Raw genomic sequence first — 18,421 nt, 5'->3', positions numbered from 1 at the left:
GCAGTCCAAGGGACTCTCAAGAGTCTTTTGAACACAACAGTTCAAAAGTATTGATTCTTTGGCACTCAGCTTTCTTTATGGTCCAACTCTCACATCCATAGATGACTACTAGAAAAGCCATAGCTTTGACTAGACAGACTTTTGTCGGCAAAGTAATGTCTCTGCTTTGTAATGTGCTGTCTAGTTTTGTTATAGCTTTTCTTCCAAGGAGCAAGGATCTTTTTAAATTTCATGGCTGCAGTCACCACATGCAGTGTTTTGGAGTCCAAGAAAATAAAGTCTGTCACTGTTTCCATTGTTTCCCCATCTATTTGCCATGAAATGATGGGACCAGATGCCATGATCTTAGTTTTCTGAATGTTGAGTTTTAAGCCAGCTTTTTCACTCATCAAGAGGCTCTTTAGTTCCTCTTCACTTTCTGCCATTAGGGTAGTTATCACTTGCATATCTGAGGTTGTTCATATTTCTCCCAGCAATCTTGATTCCGGATTGAGCTTCATCCAGTCTGGCATTTCACATGATGTACTCTGCATATAAGTTAAATAAGCAGAGTGACAATATACAGCCTTTACATACTCCTTTCCCGATTTGGAACCAGTCTGTTGTACCATGTCCAGTTCTAACTGTTGCTTCTTGACCTGCATACAGATTTCTCAGGAGGCAGGTAATGTGGTCTGGTATTCCCATCACTTTAAGAATTTTCCAGTTTGTTGTGATCCACACAGTCAAAGGCTTTGGTGTAGTGCATAAAGGAGAAGTAGATGTTTTTCTGGAACTCTTGCTTTTTCTATGACCCAATGGATGTTGGCAATTTGATTTCTGGTTCCTCTGCCTTTTCTAAATCCAGCTTGAACATCTGGAAGTTCTCGGTTCACATACTGTTGAAGCCTGGATTGGAGAATTTTGAGCATTACTTTGCTAGCATGTGAGATGAGAGCAGTTGTGTGGTGGTTTGAGCATTCTTTGGCATTGCCTTTGGGGTTGGAATGAAAACTGACCTTTTCCAGTCCTGTGGCTACTGCTGAGTTTTCCAAATTTGCTGGCATATTGAGTGCAGCACTTTCACAGCATCATCTTTTACGATTTGAAATAGCTCAACTAGAATTTCATCACCTCCACTAGCTTTGTTTGTAGTGATGCTTCCTAAGGCCCACTGGACTTCACATTCCAGGCTGGCTGACTCTAGGTGAGTGATCAAACCATTGTGGTTATCTGGGTAATTAAGATCTTTTTTTGTATAGTTCTTCTGTGTATTCTTGCCACTTCTTAATATCTTCTGCTTCTGTTAGGTCCATACCATTTCTGTCCTTTATTGTACCCAACTTTGCATGAAATGTTCTCTTGGTATCTCTAATTTTCTTGAAGAGATCTCTAGTCTTTCCCATCCTGTTGTTTTCCTGTATTTCTTTGCATTGATTACTGAGGAAGGCTTTCTTGTCTCTCCTTGCTAACAAGCATAGAGCCCAGCATTAACAAATCATCCTTCTATAAAAGGAGACAGGAATTCTGTTGCTGACTATCAGAAACATCCTTGCAAAAGGTAGAGATAAAGGACAAGATGCTGAACTGTCAGGGACACTGGTCCCTTCTCCAAAGATCAACCCCAAGAATGTATAGAAGGAAAATTATGAGAAATCCTTTATGGGGGAGTGCTTTAAACTGGCCTGTGCAGGGTAGGGTGGCTTTAGCCTAAAACAGGAGGCAGCCCCAAATGGGACACATTAGAGCTCTGGTTCTATTTCTCCTCTGCTGTTGTCTTGGAACAAATACTGCCCATTCCCATGCCTGAAGCAACTCAGATCCACTGGTGTGCTGGAGCTGGTACAGTGGTTCTCAATAGCCAGTTGCTAAATTGTCAGTAGCTTTGCAAACTAGTTTTTAAACACAGCCATTGTTAAAAATTAAATTATACAAACTTACAATTAAATAAATTATATTAAAAACAAAGGCAACACTCATGTTCATAACAGCATTATTTACAATAGCCAAAAGTAGAAACAACCCATGTAGCTATCAATAGTTTATGGATAAATAAAGCATGGTATATACATGCAATGGGATAGTATTCAGCCTTAAAAGGAAGGAAGTTCTGATACATCCTACAACATGAATGAACCTTGAGGACATTATGCCAGTGAAATAAGACAGACACAAAAAAGACAAATTCTATCTTTTCTACTTACATGACATATACAGAGCAGTAGAAAACCATCAGAGTAGAATGGTGGTTTGCCAGGGCTCAAGGGGTAAGAGGAATGCTGCTGCTGCTGCTGCTAAGTCGCTTCAGTCATGTCCGACTCTGTGCGACCCCATAATGGGTATAGTGTTCCTGTTTTGCAAGGGAAAAATTCTGGGGATTGGTTACACAATAATGTGAATAAACTTAAAACTTACTGAACTATCCACTGAAAAATGGTTAAAATAGTAAGTTTTCTGTTATGTGTATTTTACAGCAATTAAAAGTTTAACAATTTTTTTAAAAGCAAAGATAATACAATCTCAATTTCCTGGTTTCATAATAGTTGATAGTTATGTAAGGTATTACCTTGGGGGAAATGGGTAATGGGTACACAGAACCCCCCTCTGCTATTTTGCAACTTCCGTGAGTCTATAATTATTTTTTAAAGATTTTTTAAAACAATATATACTCAAAAGTCATCACTTCCTAATTATTATACTACAGTTTGCAATTATCTATATTCTTGAGATTATTTATAACTAGACGGAAACTCTAAATTTTATGCTACTGCACATCTCAGTTGGCAGCTTAAAATTGGCCCTGATTTTACACCATGAAAATCAGCAGACCCTACTAATCAGGGCTTCCCCCTATCAACCCCTAACTGGTTGTTAAGCGTTTACCAGCAGTGCATGGTCCAGGGGCCCTCAGATGAAGTCCTGGGCTTGTGAGAGGATGAGACAAATAAGGGGACTAACAGACCTTAAGCAGTTGCTTAGAAACTTCAGAGTTGGAGAATTACAACCAAGTTAATAGTTAATTAAGCTGTGATAGTTAATTCTGTGTGTCAACTTGATTGAGGTAAGGGATGCCCAGAGAGCTGAAAAAACATTATTTCAGGGTGCATCTGGGAGGGTGTTTCTGGGAGAGATTAGCATTTGAATCAGAAGACTTAGGAAAGAAGACCCTTGCTCAGGAATGTGAGCTATCACTTTATCATATCGTTTTTCAAAGGAGAATTCTCTCTCTTCCTCTCTTCCTCTCTTCCTCTATCTTTCCCCTCTCCGTCTACAGGAGCTGGGACTTCTGTCTTTTCCTGCCTTTAAGTGTTAGGATATCAGAGCTCCTGGTTCTCCAGCCTTCGATACTGGGATTTACACCAGTCTCCCCCTCGTTTCTTAGGCCTTTGCATGCAGACTGAATCATACAGCCAACTTCAGTGGTTCTCTGGCTGGCAAATGACAGATCATGGGACTTCTCGGCCTCCATAACCATGGTGAGTCAATTCTTATATTAAATCTCGTCTTAATCTATCTACTGGCATATATTCTATTGGCTCTGTTCCTCTGGATAATGATTAATACAGAGGCAAAAGAGAAAGACCTGACGAGCAGGTTTGTTTTGAGAGGTGAGGGTTGACTGATCGTGGTTTTTCTTGGCAGTGGGTTTTCTCTTGCTTGGAGTTTTGTTTCCCAGGGCTCATCCACTCCCTACCCCCTGAGTTCATTGGCACTAAAGCAGTGTATCTGGCTTTCCCCTATTCCTGCTTTTGTAGTGGAGCTATCTTTTTAAAATTTTGGTTATGATGGGGCCTACGGACACTATGAACTTTCTCAAGTGGGAGATTCAGGAGAAACTTGGCTCTGAACAGGGATTATTTCTGAAATTCTGAAGAAAATATACTCCTTCCATGAGAGCTTGCTGAAACCATAGCTATAGAAGGAACCCCAGTCCCGCTTAAGCATCTAGCCCCTCACTAAAACCAGTAGGAAAAGAAACTTAAATAATTTTAGACTTTGAACTTTTAAGTCACAAGAACAAGAGATTTGATTTTGGATTTTAATTCCTTTATTCAAATTGTCTCTGGGCTTAAACTTATTAGACTTTCATTTCTCTCTGAAAATTTGGTAACAAGAAAAGACTAATATTCACATTATATATAGTTCCATATTTTTAGAGTTTTTATTATTAGAATACCTTACTCTTTGTATTCAGTCTTATGCAGAACCTCTGATGTGCTATGCTGGTGATATAACTGGACATAGTTTGGCATGGAAATAGGAAATTATTTTCAGCCTTTGAAATGAATTATCTTTAGTGTTGACTGATTAGTGTATTTTCTTACCCATTTCCTAGCCTTCTGGGATCAAAATCTACACTCCCACCAACAAACCCAGAATAGTGCCCAAAAGAGAAGTGGTTAGTTTGGGAAGAGCAGTTTATGAAAGGGCAACAAATCTGAGAACAGCCTATGGTTGATCATAGGCTTAACAATTAAGTCAGTGGATTAGAAAAACAGAAAGCCAAGGAATATAGGAATGGAATTCCTTTATTCTACTCCTGGCTTCCATGAGGAGGGCTTTTTTCCTAAGCATGCTCACTCCATCCCAAGGTAGGTTGGAGTGATTTCTCTGATTGGTAAATCTGTAAAGAATAACCACTGATGCAAGTTCTCAGCTCTGTTCTTCCTCTTATAAGCCAACTGCCCTCAAGAGGCTCACATCCCCTGCTAACCCACCAAATCCCTTTACCCCTCTTTGGGTTAATCTCCTTAATTGTGGGTTAAGCATTAGCAGGGACACATGGTTACAGACCTAGAGCCACATCCTCCAACCTCCTAACAATAATGAAGATGTAATTAAAATGTTGGCCTCTATATTTACTCTTTTGTTTTCTCAGTTTGTCCAAAACTCGGGCAAGGAAAAGGGGTGTTAGTTATTGGGAATCCTCTAGGGAACTTAATGCAAAGTATTTCCTATCTTCCAAAGAGAAATGCTATTCATTAGGCTTTCAAGTGAATAAATAACAAAAGCTATTACAGAATCATAAATACACCTCGTAACTGAATCTCGACACACTGTGGCTTGATGTTGAGAGGGATTATGTCCTCCATTTAGCAAACATGAGCTTTCTCTGATAGCCATCTTCTTTCTCTGAAACATTTATAACATATTTGATGGAATAAAAGTAATAATATAAACTTCAAAATACATCCTACATGCAGAATATGCTTATTTCCAACAGAAGAAACAAAAACATCCTTTGTCTTCTGCCTAACCATAGTTAGTAGCAAACAAGTATTTGAATGAGACATTTCATGAACTTTAGAAAAGAAAATGCAACTCCTATTTACTAATAATATAGCATTTTTTTTTTAATTCACAGCATTAACAAAAGTTCTGAGAAAGACCTTTTGAAGTGGAACATAATTTATTTTAATAACAAAAATGTGCTCCATTAAAGTTTTATTGAATGACAAAATGCAGTCCACCAAAACCTTAATGCTCTCCTGAATTGAACCTGTACTGTGTGGCCAAATATAAGCTGATGTGATAAAATAACGATTTTAAAAGGATAAACTCTTGCTCTCAAGAGTAACATTCTTATCAGTCTCATAGCTGGTGATGGCCTTTGGACTGTTTTATTTTTAGAAGCTGCTGATGCTGTTCACAGAAGAACAGATACATCATATAAAGAGGAAATAAGACAAAGAATAGTGACAGAATGTCCTTTTAATTTTAATTTTATTGGAGTATAGTTAATTTACAGTGTTGTGTTACTTTTGGACATACAGTAAAGTTATTCAGTTATACATATACATATATTCATTCTTTTCAGAGTCTTTTCTCATATAAGTTATCACAGAATATTGAGTAAATTTCCCTGTGCTACACAATAGGTCCTTGTTGGTTCTCTCTTACATGTAGTGGTGTGTGTATGTTCATCCCAACCTCCTGCTTCATTCATCCCCACCATGTTTCCCATTTGGTAACCATAAGTTTGTTTTTGATATCTGTAAGTCTATTTCTGTTTTGTAAATAAGTTCATTTGTATGCTTTTTAAATTAGATTCCACCTATGAATGATAACATATGATATTTGTCTTTGTCTGACTTACTTCACTTAGTATGATAATCTCTAGGTCCGCCCATGAGCTTGCAAATGGCATTATTTCATTCTTTTTATGGCTGAGTAATATTCCATTGTGTATGTGTACCACATCTTCTTAATCCATTCCTCTGTCAGTGGACATTTAGGTTGCTTCCATGTCTTGACTACTGTAAATAGTGCTGCAGTGAAATCACATAGTTTTTATTCTTCAGTTAATGTGGTATGTCATACTAATTGATTTGCAGATATTTAAGAATCCTTGCATCTCTGAAATAAAATTAAATCTCACTTGATCATGGCATATGATCTTTTAATATATTGTTGGATTCAGTTTTCCAGTATTTTGTTGAGTATTTTTGTGTCTGTGTTCATCAGTGATATTGGCCTTTAATTTTCTTTTTTAGTGGTGTCTGTCTGGTTTGGTATCAGGATGATGGTGGCCCCATAGAAGGTCATTCTTTCTTGCTCAGATGTTCAGCAGTATTAGAAGTGATCACAACACCTCCACAATCCTGAATTCTGCTCACCCTTCATATCTTCCTGTGGCAGTAGCGCATGAAGTCCAAAGTCTTGCCTTCATTTGACATATTTAGTACAGGTGATCCATGGAATGTTTTAGCTATTTTAGTACTAGTTACCATGGGCTATGAAAATACATTTTGTTAATGGTATCTGGATTCTCCTTGTTTTCATCTTAAAATTGGCCAAGTAACTAATCTCAAGTCTCCACCACCTCACCCCACCCTTCCTTGAGTATCTATTGCCTGCAACCATTCATGGTAAAAATTTCTCCAGCGTTTAAATATGTGTATCAATTTTTAATGTCTAGCTCACAGATTACTGGTAAAATAGGCAAGAATCAAGAGAACCTGTGCAGATAATACCACAGCCAAAAATAGAACCAGAAAGGTAGTCTGTTGGGGCACTGCTACTGCTGCCACTGAACACAGGAGCTGCAACCTGCACTGTTGTCATTCCTGGTATCTAATACTGGATCTAACAGTTGGCAGCACAAACACTGTTGTGTCTGCCAACTGGATGCTGCTGCCACTGACACCAGAAAGCAATCTCCACTGTCTTTGTTTGTGTCATTAGTTTCAAATTCAAAATCTCAGGTGAATCCATCTGATTGGCAGAGCCTAAGTGAAGGGCTTACATCCTAGCTGGCAGAGGAGCTAGAATACTAGGTGTCTTTTCATTTGGGAGATAAGGAATCCCTTATATTCAAAGGGAGTTCAAATGGTGAACATCAGAGATTACAAGTATCCATTACACGCATGGGCTTCCCCGGTGGCTCAGAAGTTAAAGAATCCACCTACAATGCAGGAGATCCAGGTTCGATCCCTGGATCAGGAAGATCCCCTGAAGAAGGGAACGGCAACCCACTTCAGTATTCTTTCCTGGACAATACCATAAACAGAAGAGCCTGGTGGGCTGCAGTCCATGGGGTCACAAAGAGTCAGATACAAATGAGCAACTAACATATAACTAACTAACTTTCACATTACACATATAATTTCTGCGTAAATCCTGCAGGATGTAATAAGATGTACACAGTTTGGTTTTTATCAATAATATATTTAATACATAGAGCATAGTGCATATCTCGTCATTGTTGCTGTTCAGTTGCTAAGACCTGTCTGACTCTGTGACTCCATGAACTGTAGCATGCCAGGCCTCCTTGTTCCTCACCATTTCCCAGAATTCACCCAAGTTCATGGCCATTGAATCAGTGATGCCATCCAACCATCTCATCCTCTGTCATCTCCTTCTCCTCCTGCCTTCAATCTTTCCCAGCATCAGGGCTTTTTCTGATGAGCCATCTCTTCACATCAGTGGCCAAAGTATTGGAGCTTCAGCATCAGTCCTTACAATGAATATTCAGGGTTGACTTCCCTTAAGATTGACTGGTTTGATCTCCTTGCTTGGACTCTCCTTGAGAGTGCAAGGGGCTCTCAAGAGTGTTCTCCAGCACCACAATTTGAAAGCATTAATTCTTCGGCGCTCAGCCTTCTTTATGGTCCAACTCTCACATCCATACATGACAACTGGAAAGACCATAGCTTTGATTTTACAGACCTTTGTCAACAAAGTGATGTCTCTGCTTTTTAATACACTGTCTAGATTTGTCATAGCCTTCCTTCCAAGAAGCAAGCATCTTCTAATTTCATGGCTGCAGTCATATGCAGTAATTTTGGAGCCCAAGAAGAGAAAATCTGTCACTGCTTCCACTTTTTCCCATTTGCCATGAAGTGATGAGACCAGATGCCATGATCTTAGTTTTTTGAAAGTTGAGTGTTAAGCCAGCTTTTTCACCCCTCCTTTACTTTCATCAAGTGGCTCTTTAGTTCCTCTTCACTTTCTACCATTAGGGTAGTTATCATTTGCATATCTGAGGTTATTGATATTTCTCCCAGCAATCTTGATTCCAGCTTGTGCTTCATCCAGCCTGGCATTTCACATGATGTACTCTGCATAGAAGTTAAATAAGCAGGGTGACAGTATACAGCATTGATGTTCTCCTTTTCCAATTTGGGACTAGTCCATTGTTCCATGTCCGGTTCTAACTGTTGCTTCTTGACCTGCATACAGGTTTCTCAGGAGGCAGGTAATGCGGTCTGGTATTCCCATCTCTTTAAGATTTCCAGTTTGTTGTGATTCACACTATCAAAGGCTTTTGTATACTCAATGAAGCATATGTTTTCTGAAATTCTCTTGCTTTTTCTGTGATTCAACAGGTGTTGGCAATTTGACCTCTGGTTCTTTTCAAAATCTAGCTTGTACATTTGAAAGTTCTTGATTCATGTACTGTTGAAGCCTAGCTTGAAAGATTTGGGGCATTATTACATTTTAAAATTTTGTATTTATTTTTATTTATTTGGGGGCTGCACTGGGTATTTATTCCACGTGGCTTTTCTCTAGTTGTGGGGGGGGGGCTACTCTCTAGTTGCGATATGCAGGCTTCTCATTGTGGTGGCTTCTCTTGTTGCAGAGCATGGGTTATAGGCACCTGGGCTTTAGTAGTTGTGGTACATCAGTTTAGTTGTTCTGCTGCATGTGTGATCTTCCCAGACCAGGGATTGAACCTGTGTCCCCTGCATAAGCAGGTGGATTTTTAACCACTGGGCCACCAGTGAAGTCCCATCATTATTACATTTTTTACAGTGGCACAAATCCCTCCAAAACTCCTCCTCTGCCCCAGACCTCCCCTCATAAAATAAGTCATAAAAATACATAAAGCTATACAGTGTCAGGGGAAAAATTTTTTTTTTATAAATCCTCCTAGGTGGGAAAGGCTTTTAAAAATGTGAACTAAATTAAAATTTGGTACATTAACTTTATATTTTAAATACCATAAACAAAGTAAAAAAAATGACAGAAAAAAATTCACTTGTAAGACATATACATCCAGTATCTCTAATCCACCCCCGAAAATTTTTTTAAATCACCAATAAATTAAAAAATTTAGAAGAAAAACAATTTGCAATAAAATGTGTCAAATCTACTAAAAAGGTCTTGGAGATTAAAAATGGAAGGAACTTATAAAGAAAATGAGCAAAGAGACAAAAGCAGATAAGGAATATTAAATAAATTTTAGAAGCTGGAAAATACCTATGTGAAGGAAAGCAGAGAAGCAAAGCCATCTGCCCTGTACAACCTCAGAAAGGCTAGGGTATGTGGCAAGACCAAAAATAAGTGTCAGTCTACATAAGATCTCAGACCCTGAGATTTACCTACCTCAATTCTACATAGCCAGATTCATGCAAAACTTAAAAATATTTTTGCTAGTGTGCACACACACATTCAAAACAATGAGTTTTCAATTTGGAGAATTAATTCTAAATAATATATTCAAAGTCTTTATAATAAATACTCATAGTTAGGGTAATAAGGAAACACTACTGTATGCCTTCATATGACCATCACAGTTTCTGTGATAAACCTACTTTCATCCCTTCCAAATTATCTCCAATAGTCCAGGGAAAACATGTGAGCTGGACACCAAGCATTTCTAGTGCCACAACTGTCACTTTCTGGATCAGTCACATCACTTCCTTTGTTCTTAGAAAAAAAAAAAAAAAAAAGGATTAGAAAATCTTCTCCTGGACTGATATTTTACTCTAAAAAGCATATTTCAAAGATGAAGCTAAGTTTATGAAATTTTTTAATTTGTCTTCAAAGATCAGTCACACCATTATAACCACATACATAATGCTAAGTCCTCCTTGGGGAGAAAAAACAAAACCTTCCCAGGTATGAACTCTACCTTCAAACATTCCAACAAACATATTTTTAAAAATAAGTCAAATACAGAATTCAGACCATGCAACAATGTCTTTTATTATGTATGGGTTTTTTAAATTTTGTTTGTAATATCTCCATACACAGGCAAAAAAAAAATTGTTTAGCATATTGGAACTTGCAAACCTGATCACTGCATAGAGAAGGCAAAATTATCCCTATAGCAGGCTTAACCAGGAGGCCAGTTCATCTGGCGACCTCCAAGAACATGGAGATGAACATGATAGACAGACTGGCCCCCATCTGAACCTTCATTCACCACCATTCGATAGCCCTTCTTCAGGCCCAGATCAGCAGCACATTTCTTGCCAACAATCATCAAATGCCCAAGAAGCTGGAAAAAAAAAAAAAAAAGTTCCTTAAGCACTAGTACTTTATAGTTTTATAGTTTCTTGTCATCATGTAACAAACTACCAAGTTGAAAAATTTAAAAACTACTAAATTGACACAGACTTTGGGCAAGTATTTGGAAACATTTTTAATCCTAATATAATCCTATTAGGTATTTATTAATTACTAATTTCAATAAACAAACTACAGACATAAACCTGCTCAATTAAAACAATTTTAAGATCATACTCCAAGTGGTATTTAAGTTTTCTTAGTAAAGCAGACACCTTGCTTGCCTGTTATGGGGGCTTATTATCAGTTGGGACAGATTTGGTTTTGCTATGGTAACAAACCACCCAAAAACCTGGTTTACATCAAAGATACATTTCTTGTGTTCACTCCATGTTGATCACAAGTCGACCAGGCTCTATATTCCACATCTTTTTCACTTTGAAACCCAGGTTGATGGAACAGTCTTTATATGATCACAGTGGCAGAGGTTAGAGAGAACATGGCAGACCAAGTATTAATTTCTTTCAAAAGACATGTATCACTTCTGCTTGTGCTCATTGGTCAAATTAAGTCATATGACCAAGCCTGACATCAATGAGGCCAGAAGTATAATGCACCACTACATAGAAGAGTGAGCAGTTATGAACAATTATATAATCTACCACAAAGAGCACTAAGAAAAATTTTAATTAGGCCTGTACATCCTGGTAAAATCAAATTAAATTTCTTTCCTTTAATGGCATTAATAGAAGAGCCAATGAACTCTCTCCTGTATGATACACTATTTCTTATTAAGGAAAAATGAGTCTCACCAACTAATCCTTGCTTAGAATCCTTTTTGTTTAAGAATTTGTGGTGATGGTTGTTAACAAGACTTGCTGTGATAATTCTGTAGTATATACATATATCAAATCAATACGTTGTATACCTAAATGTAATATAATGTCATATCTCAATTATATCTCATTTAAAAAATCACATTATTTATACATTGCATTGAAGCCCTAATGATTTTCTATTTTTCCTCAGTATGCCCTTAGGAAAACAAAAATGTGACATAACCTTAAGGGCAATATTCAGTCTCCTAGTTTAAAAAGCAAAAAAAATTAGTGATGTTAGTAAATGTACTTACACTTTCATCATCATCTTCTGCTGCAGAAATCTGGGATATATGTTTCTTGGGTATCACCAGAAAATGTGTTGGTGCTTGAGGGGAAATGTCATGGAAGGCAAGACACTGGAAAAAAAGGGGAAACAAATCAAAGTTTCCATATATATAGTCTTACAGCCTAAATTTATCACTTTCACACTAACCCCATGGGAGAAACACTGGGATTTCCCCAGTGGTAGGAGATCAGAAGTGGACACAATACATATGTTACTCTGGTCCTTTTCATGGAACTTACAGTCTAATGGGAAGACTGACTTTAAACACATAAAAGTATGCTTAACCAAAGATTCAACATGTTATAAAATACAACAATAAAGATCCTACAAGTTACAAAGGAAAAGTAACATGTGCAGTAAATGATCATCACAGAAAAACCTAATTTTGATTGGGTGGTCAAGGGCAACCGTTCTGAGGTAGCTACATTTAAACCAAGATCTAAAGGTTGAGAAGCAATTAGGCATGCTAATCATTGTCTACTATTCCAATATATTCTCATGCAACTCTTCCTGCTCAAGTCACACTGTCCATCTCTCTCCACCCTCAGGGCTTTCTCAACTGCTTTTCCCTCTACTGCAAAGATCCTCTTTCTCCACAACCCCAACTTTTGTCTAATTTAAACTACTATTCATTCCTCAGCTACCAGCATATACATCATTTCTAAAGGAAATTTTTTTTTAAATTTTGAATTTCATATTTTTTATTGAAGTATAGTTTTGGGGGGCTTTCCTGATAGCTCAGTTGGGAAGAATCCACCTGCAATGCAGGAGACCCTGGTTCAATTCCTGGGTCAGGAAGATCTGCTGGAGAAGGGATGGGCTACCCACTGCAGTATTCTTGGGCTTCCCTTGTGGCTCAGCTGATAAAAATCCGCCTGCAACGTGGGAGACCTGGGTTCGATAGCTGGGTTGGGAAGATCCTCTCGAGAAGGGAACGGCTACCCACTCTAATATTATGGCCTGGAGTAGTCCATGGATGTATAGTCCATGGGGTCACAGAGAGTCAGACAAGTCTGAGCGACTTTCACTTTCACAGTTGATTTATAGTGTTGTGCCAGTCTCTGCTAGACAGCAACCTGATTCAGTTATTACACATATACATTCTTTTCTTAATATTCTTTTCCATTATAGTTTATCCCAGGATACTGGATATAGTTCTCTGTGCTATACAGAGTAGGACCTCATTTATCCATTCTAAATGTAATAGTTTGTGTCTACGAATCCCAAACTCCCATTCCACCCTCTCCCTCCCCTTTCCTCCTTGGCAACCATAAGTCTGGATCTCTATGTCTATGAGTCTATTTCTGTTTTGTAGATGGGTTCATTTGTGCCATATTTTAGATTTCACATATAAGCGATATCATATGGTATTTGTCTTTCTCTTTCTGACTTAATTCACTTAATATGATAATCTCTAGTTGCATCCATGTTGCTGCAAATGGCATTATTTCATTCTTTTTATGGCTGAATAGTACTCCATTATATATATATATATGTACCACATCTTCTTTATCCATTCATCTGTTGATGGACATTTAGGTTGTTTCTCTATCTTGGCTACTGTGAATAATTTTGCTATGAACATAGGGGTGTATTTATCTTTTTGAATTATAGTTTTGTCTAGGTATATGCCCAGGAGTGGGATTGCTGGATCATATGGTAATTCCATTTTTAGTTTTCTGAGAAACCTCCATACTGTTTTCCATATGGCCATACTAACTTACATTCCCACTAACAGTCTAAGACAGTTCCCTTTTCCCCACACCTTCTCCAGCATTTTTCATAGACTTTTTAATGATAGTCATTCTGACTCATTACAGTTTTGATTTGCATTTCTTTAATAATTAATGATGTTGAGCATCTTTTCATGTGCCTACTGGCCATCTGTATGTCTTTGGAGAAATGTCCATTAAGGTCTTCTGCCATTTTTTGATTGGGGTTTTTTTTTGTTGTTGAGTTGTATGAACTATTTGTATATTTTGGAAATTAAGCCCTTGTCAGTTGCATAGTTTGCAAATATCTTTTCCCAGGTCATAGGTTGTATTTTTTATGGTTATTTTTTATGGTTCCTTTGCTATGCAAAAGCTTGCAAATTTGATTAGGTTCCATTTGTTTATTTTTTTATTATTTATTTTTATAGCTGTGCTGGGTCTTTGCTGCTGCATGGAGGATCTTTAGTTGTGGCATGCAAACTCTTAGTTGCAGCACATGGGATCTGTTTTGTGTGTGCTTAGTCACTCAGTCATGTCTGACTCTTTGCGACCCCACGGAACCCATGGACTATAGCCCACCAGGCCTCTCTGTCCATGAGGATTCTCCAGGCAAGAATACTGGAGTGGGTTTCCATGCCCTTCTCCAGAGGATCTTCCCAACCCAGGGATCAAACCCAGGTCTTTACCATCTGAGCCACCAGGGAAGCCCATTCCCTGATTAGCAATCAAACCCAGGCTCCCTACATTGTAAGTGCAAAGTCTTAAGCCACTGTACCTGTTTACTTATTTTTATTTCTATTGCCTTGGGAGACTGACCTAAGAAGACATTGGTATGATTTATGTCAGAGAATGTTCTCTTCTAGGAGTTTTACGGCATCATGTCTTAGGTTTAAATCTTTAAAATATTTTGAGTTTATTTTTGTGTATGGTGTGAGGGGGTGTGGTCACATTCATTGATTTACACACAGCTGTACAACTTTCCCAGCACCACTCAAAGGATTCCAGTCCCCACCTTCTGGAGGTAAGGAGCCCTAGTTGTGCAATTTCCTGTTTTTTTCCTTTATGGCAGTGATCATTTTCATAATTAGAAATTTGCTGATTATCTGACTAACACTGATTTCTTCCCACTTTACTCAACTACTTAGGAAATATATCTATTTTGTAGAAATGAAGAGGATAGGTAACATTTAGACTAACTAATTACATACCCCTGGAATAGTTTTGAATCTTGTTCTCTAGTGGAGGCAGAAGCTTCTTAATAGAACCTTTTCCTGCTTAACTGTCTCCGGGTAATTATACTTGGTGCTCTATACAAATATGCTGTATCATGATTGCTTTCTGCTGTTATACTGTTGGAACTCAGACGGTTCAAAAGTCAGTATTTCAAAGATCACTTACTAAAAGCAACTAAAAGTGTTTTTGGAGAAGGCAATGGCAACCCACTCAGTGTTCTTGCCTGGAGAATCTCAGGGACGGTGGAGCCTGGTGGACTGCCGTCTATGGGGTCGCACAGAGTCGGTCACGACTGAGGCGACTTAGCAGCAGCAGCAGCAAAAGTATTTTTAAAGAAATACACATTTTCTAAAACAAAAGAATTTCCCTAACAGATAAAAAGTATTTAAATAAATTCACCTCGAGGAATTAAAACTTAGGTGTTTTGAATCTAAGAACGTTACTAGTTGCATAAAATGTTTCCTTATATTCTATATTTCATAGTGAATTTATTAAATGTTTACAAAACTATTATCTAAATCAGCCATCCTGTCCAGCTTTACCTGAGATCCAAAATATAACCTCCCAATAAATATTTTACACAAGATGTCTCTAAGTTAAATGAACTCGGCCTTTCTAAAACAATTTCAACCTACAGTGAGGTCAAGAAAAACGACACTCTTATAATCTTTTGGCATAAAACTACTTCCTGGAAAATACCGAAGGAATCATTCTTCCTGGGAGGGGCTAAAAGGAAAGCAACTCCTAGAAGCAGGTTCACTTTTGGGAGTTCGAGGCCCGAGAAGAGGGGGGAAGGAGAGTGGGGGTCAGGGGGTGGGCGTCGGTGAGCGTCCCTCACGGAGGCCCAGGGAGCCCCCGTCCTCTAGCGCAATGCGGCGGGGAGAGGCGCCCGGAAACGCCCGGGCAGGCCGGCTGTGAGCGGGAGATCGCGGAGATTGGGCCCGAGTCAGGGTGCGATCGGGTTTCTCCTGGTCAGGCAGAGCGCTGGCGAGATTGTCAGATTCCTTAAACAGTCGAGGTCCGAGGCAGACCGGGAGCCGGCGGGCGCCCATGCCGAGGACTCGGAGCGCCCCCCCGACACTCGCCCAGACCCCGCGGTGCGGGCCCGCGAGCGCCCGGCGGCCTGGCCCGCGCCCCGGGCTGATAACGCGTAACCGGAGCGCCGGCACGCGCCAGCCGGCCACCTCGGAGCGACCGCGGCCCTGCCCGCTGGCTGGGGGCCCGAGGCCGAGGCCGCAGGAGAGGGCCCGGTGCCTTCCCTTCTCCCCGGCGCCCGCCGACCCTTCCCATCCCTCCCCTCCGCGGGAAACCCGCATGTCCACAGGCGCCTGCCCCGTCTCAGCCCACGAGCCGAGGCGGCGTCCGGAGCCTACCTGGTCATCCTCATAAATGATTTTGGCTGGGATTTCCTTGCGAATGATCTTCCCGAAGATCGTGTCGCCGCCAGGCCGGGCTACCTGAGCCTTGGCGATCTCATCTGCCATCTCTGCCTCCCTCCCGTGCGGCCGGCCGGGGAGAAGGTCGGCAGGAGGGACGAGCCGAGGGCGCGAGCACGCGGACAAGCTTGCGCAGGGACCGCCGCTAGCACGGCCCAGCAACTCGTGCGCGTGCGCATTGGCGTCTTGCGCGCGGGTGTTGCCTTGCGCGCGGGAGCTCTAGGGGAACCCGGGGGCGAGACCGAGCCAGAGAGAGGTTCTCGATGACAGGACCCAGCAATCGGCACCAAGGTCGTTTTTCTTTCTTCCTTTCTTGTCTCTCGAGGAGCGTAGTTAGTGCAGTAAGCCTCTCGCTTGTCTTATGGACGCTTGTAGGAAAAATTGGATACTGTAAGTGAAAAGATTTGAAACTTAAGCAGTGCTGGCCGTTTTTGCTGGCAGAGACACAGTGATACTTCGTTTCTCAGCCACATAGGTCTTAGCTGCGGCAAGTAAGCCCTCCTGCATCAATTTTCTTTTTCTAGCAGTGGTTCACGACCTTGACTTCACGTTACAGTTACCTGGGTAGCATGTAAAAAAATCTCTGTGAACTTGGCCACACGCCAGATCAGCTAATCAAACTCTGGAGGCATCAGTAGTTTGTAAACCTCCCTAGGTGGTTGTGGTTTAGTCACGAAGTCTCGTCCGACTCTTGTGACCCCATGGACTTAGCCCACCAGGCTCCATGGGATTCTCCAGATAAGAATACTGGAGTAGGTTGTCATGACCTTCTCCAGGGGATCTTCCCCACCCAGAGATGGAACCCGGGTCTCCTGCATTGCAGGCAGATTCTATACAGATTGAGCCACCGGGGAAGCCGAACCTCCGTGGACTGTTCGGCAAAGAGTTATTCCCAGCAGTAATCAACATAATGTAAGATGGCCCACCATAAAGGAGCAACACCTTTCTTAACTCCACATACCCCTCCATATCTTTGGTGAAATTATTGATGGTGGCCCTCTTTAATCACAAAAGTGTCTCATTTAGTATTTTTGGTATCAAAGACATTCCTGGAACAATTTGTGAAATCTAAATAATGTGTACAAATTAGGAAACAGTTTTGAAAATCTTGTTAATTTCCCCACAAACATACAGCAAAATTATCAAAATCAGCTGATCTGGGGTGGAGCCCTGTAATTTATTAGTCGGTTTCTAACAGTTTCCAGGTGATACAGTTGCTGCTAGCCTGGGAACTACACTTTGAGAACCACTGATGCCAGAGAATGTCTTTTTTTTTTCTGTCGGGAAGACACCTACTGAAGTGTTTAGGAGTATAGGGGTTTAGGAGTATGGTGTTTAGGAGTATCAGTGTTTAGGAGTGTGGTGTCTGCAACTCACTGTCAAACAGTAGATGAAAGTGCTGGTCGCTTAGTCGTGTCCAATTCTTTGCGACCCTGTGGGTTGTATTCCCCGAGGCTCCTCTGTCCATGAAATTCTCCAGGGAAGCATACTGGAGTGGGTTACCATTCCCTTCTCCAGGGGTCAAACAGTAAAGACATCCTCAAAATTGTCAAGATACAGATAAGTAGAGAGAAGAGGATAAAGCCACTGTTGTAAAATGTTAACATTAGGGAAAACTCAGTGAAAGGTGTTTGTACATTCTATCATTCTTGCAATTTTATGACTGAAATTGTAAAAATTAAAAATTGAAAAGAGTTTGCGTAATAAATATTATGGTCATCTTTCACTAAATCAGAGGCTTTATCATCTACAGACTAATGACTGTCTAGTATTTATCTCGCAACCTCTCAATTCCAGATTGGTGTATGAAACATATTTTTACCTACTCTCTACCTTCAGTAGGATGTCTACCAAGCACTTCAAATTTATTTTTACTCCCTCCACAACAATCTAAAAACCTATTCCAGCAGCCTTCTGCCTCTGCTATAGTACATTCACCAAATTGCTCAAGCCAAAATCTTGAAGTCATCAACTCTTCTTTGTGGATTTTCAACACAGGTGAATCTAATCACTTCTTACCTCCCCTTCTAACCCCTTCTCTCCAAGTCACTACCATATCTTGCCTGGAGTACTTTGAGAGCCTCCTGGTTTGCCTATTTGCTTCTACTCTAGTCGATTTGCTATATACTACCCAAAATGATTTTTATATGATATAAATCA

General features: G+C 40.0%; 2 protein-coding genes across 4 annotated transcripts in view; one reads left to right on the top strand and one right to left on the bottom strand.

Moving 5' to 3' along the window:
• LYRM7 (LYR motif containing 7) overlaps positions 1-18,421 on the top strand; it is a 620,686-nt gene that overhangs the window by 529,129 nt on the left and 73,136 nt on the right. For all 3 annotated transcript variants that reach the window (XM_081500261.1, XM_081500263.1, XM_081500262.1), the window contains one exon: positions 3,362-3,455. In XM_081500261.1, coding sequence (XP_081356387.1) covers positions 3,453-3,455 — 3 coding nt within the window. In that variant the 5' untranslated portion in view covers positions 3,362-3,452. The remainder of the gene's footprint in view (positions 1-3,361; positions 3,456-18,421) is intronic.
• On the bottom strand, positions 10,386-16,432 carry HINT1 (histidine triad nucleotide binding protein 1). The gene is made up of 3 exons (XM_081500239.1): positions 16,199-16,432; positions 11,846-11,950; positions 10,386-10,705 (listed from the first exon to the last, which is right to left on the bottom strand). The coding sequence occupies exons 1-3, from the start codon at positions 16,307-16,309 to the stop codon at positions 10,541-10,543; spliced, it is 381 nt and encodes a 126-aa protein (XP_081356365.1). The 5' UTR covers positions 16,310-16,432; the 3' UTR covers positions 10,386-10,540.

Source organism: Giraffa tippelskirchi, chromosome 6 (assembly GCF_054371585.1).
Source record: "Giraffa tippelskirchi isolate mGirTip1 chromosome 6, T2T-mGirTip1v1.2.pri, whole genome shotgun sequence".
Classification (NCBI taxonomy): domain Eukaryota; kingdom Metazoa; phylum Chordata; class Mammalia; order Artiodactyla; family Giraffidae; genus Giraffa; species Giraffa tippelskirchi.
Note: the sequence above shows the minus strand (reverse complement) of the source record. Positions and strands in the feature narration are given on the sequence as shown.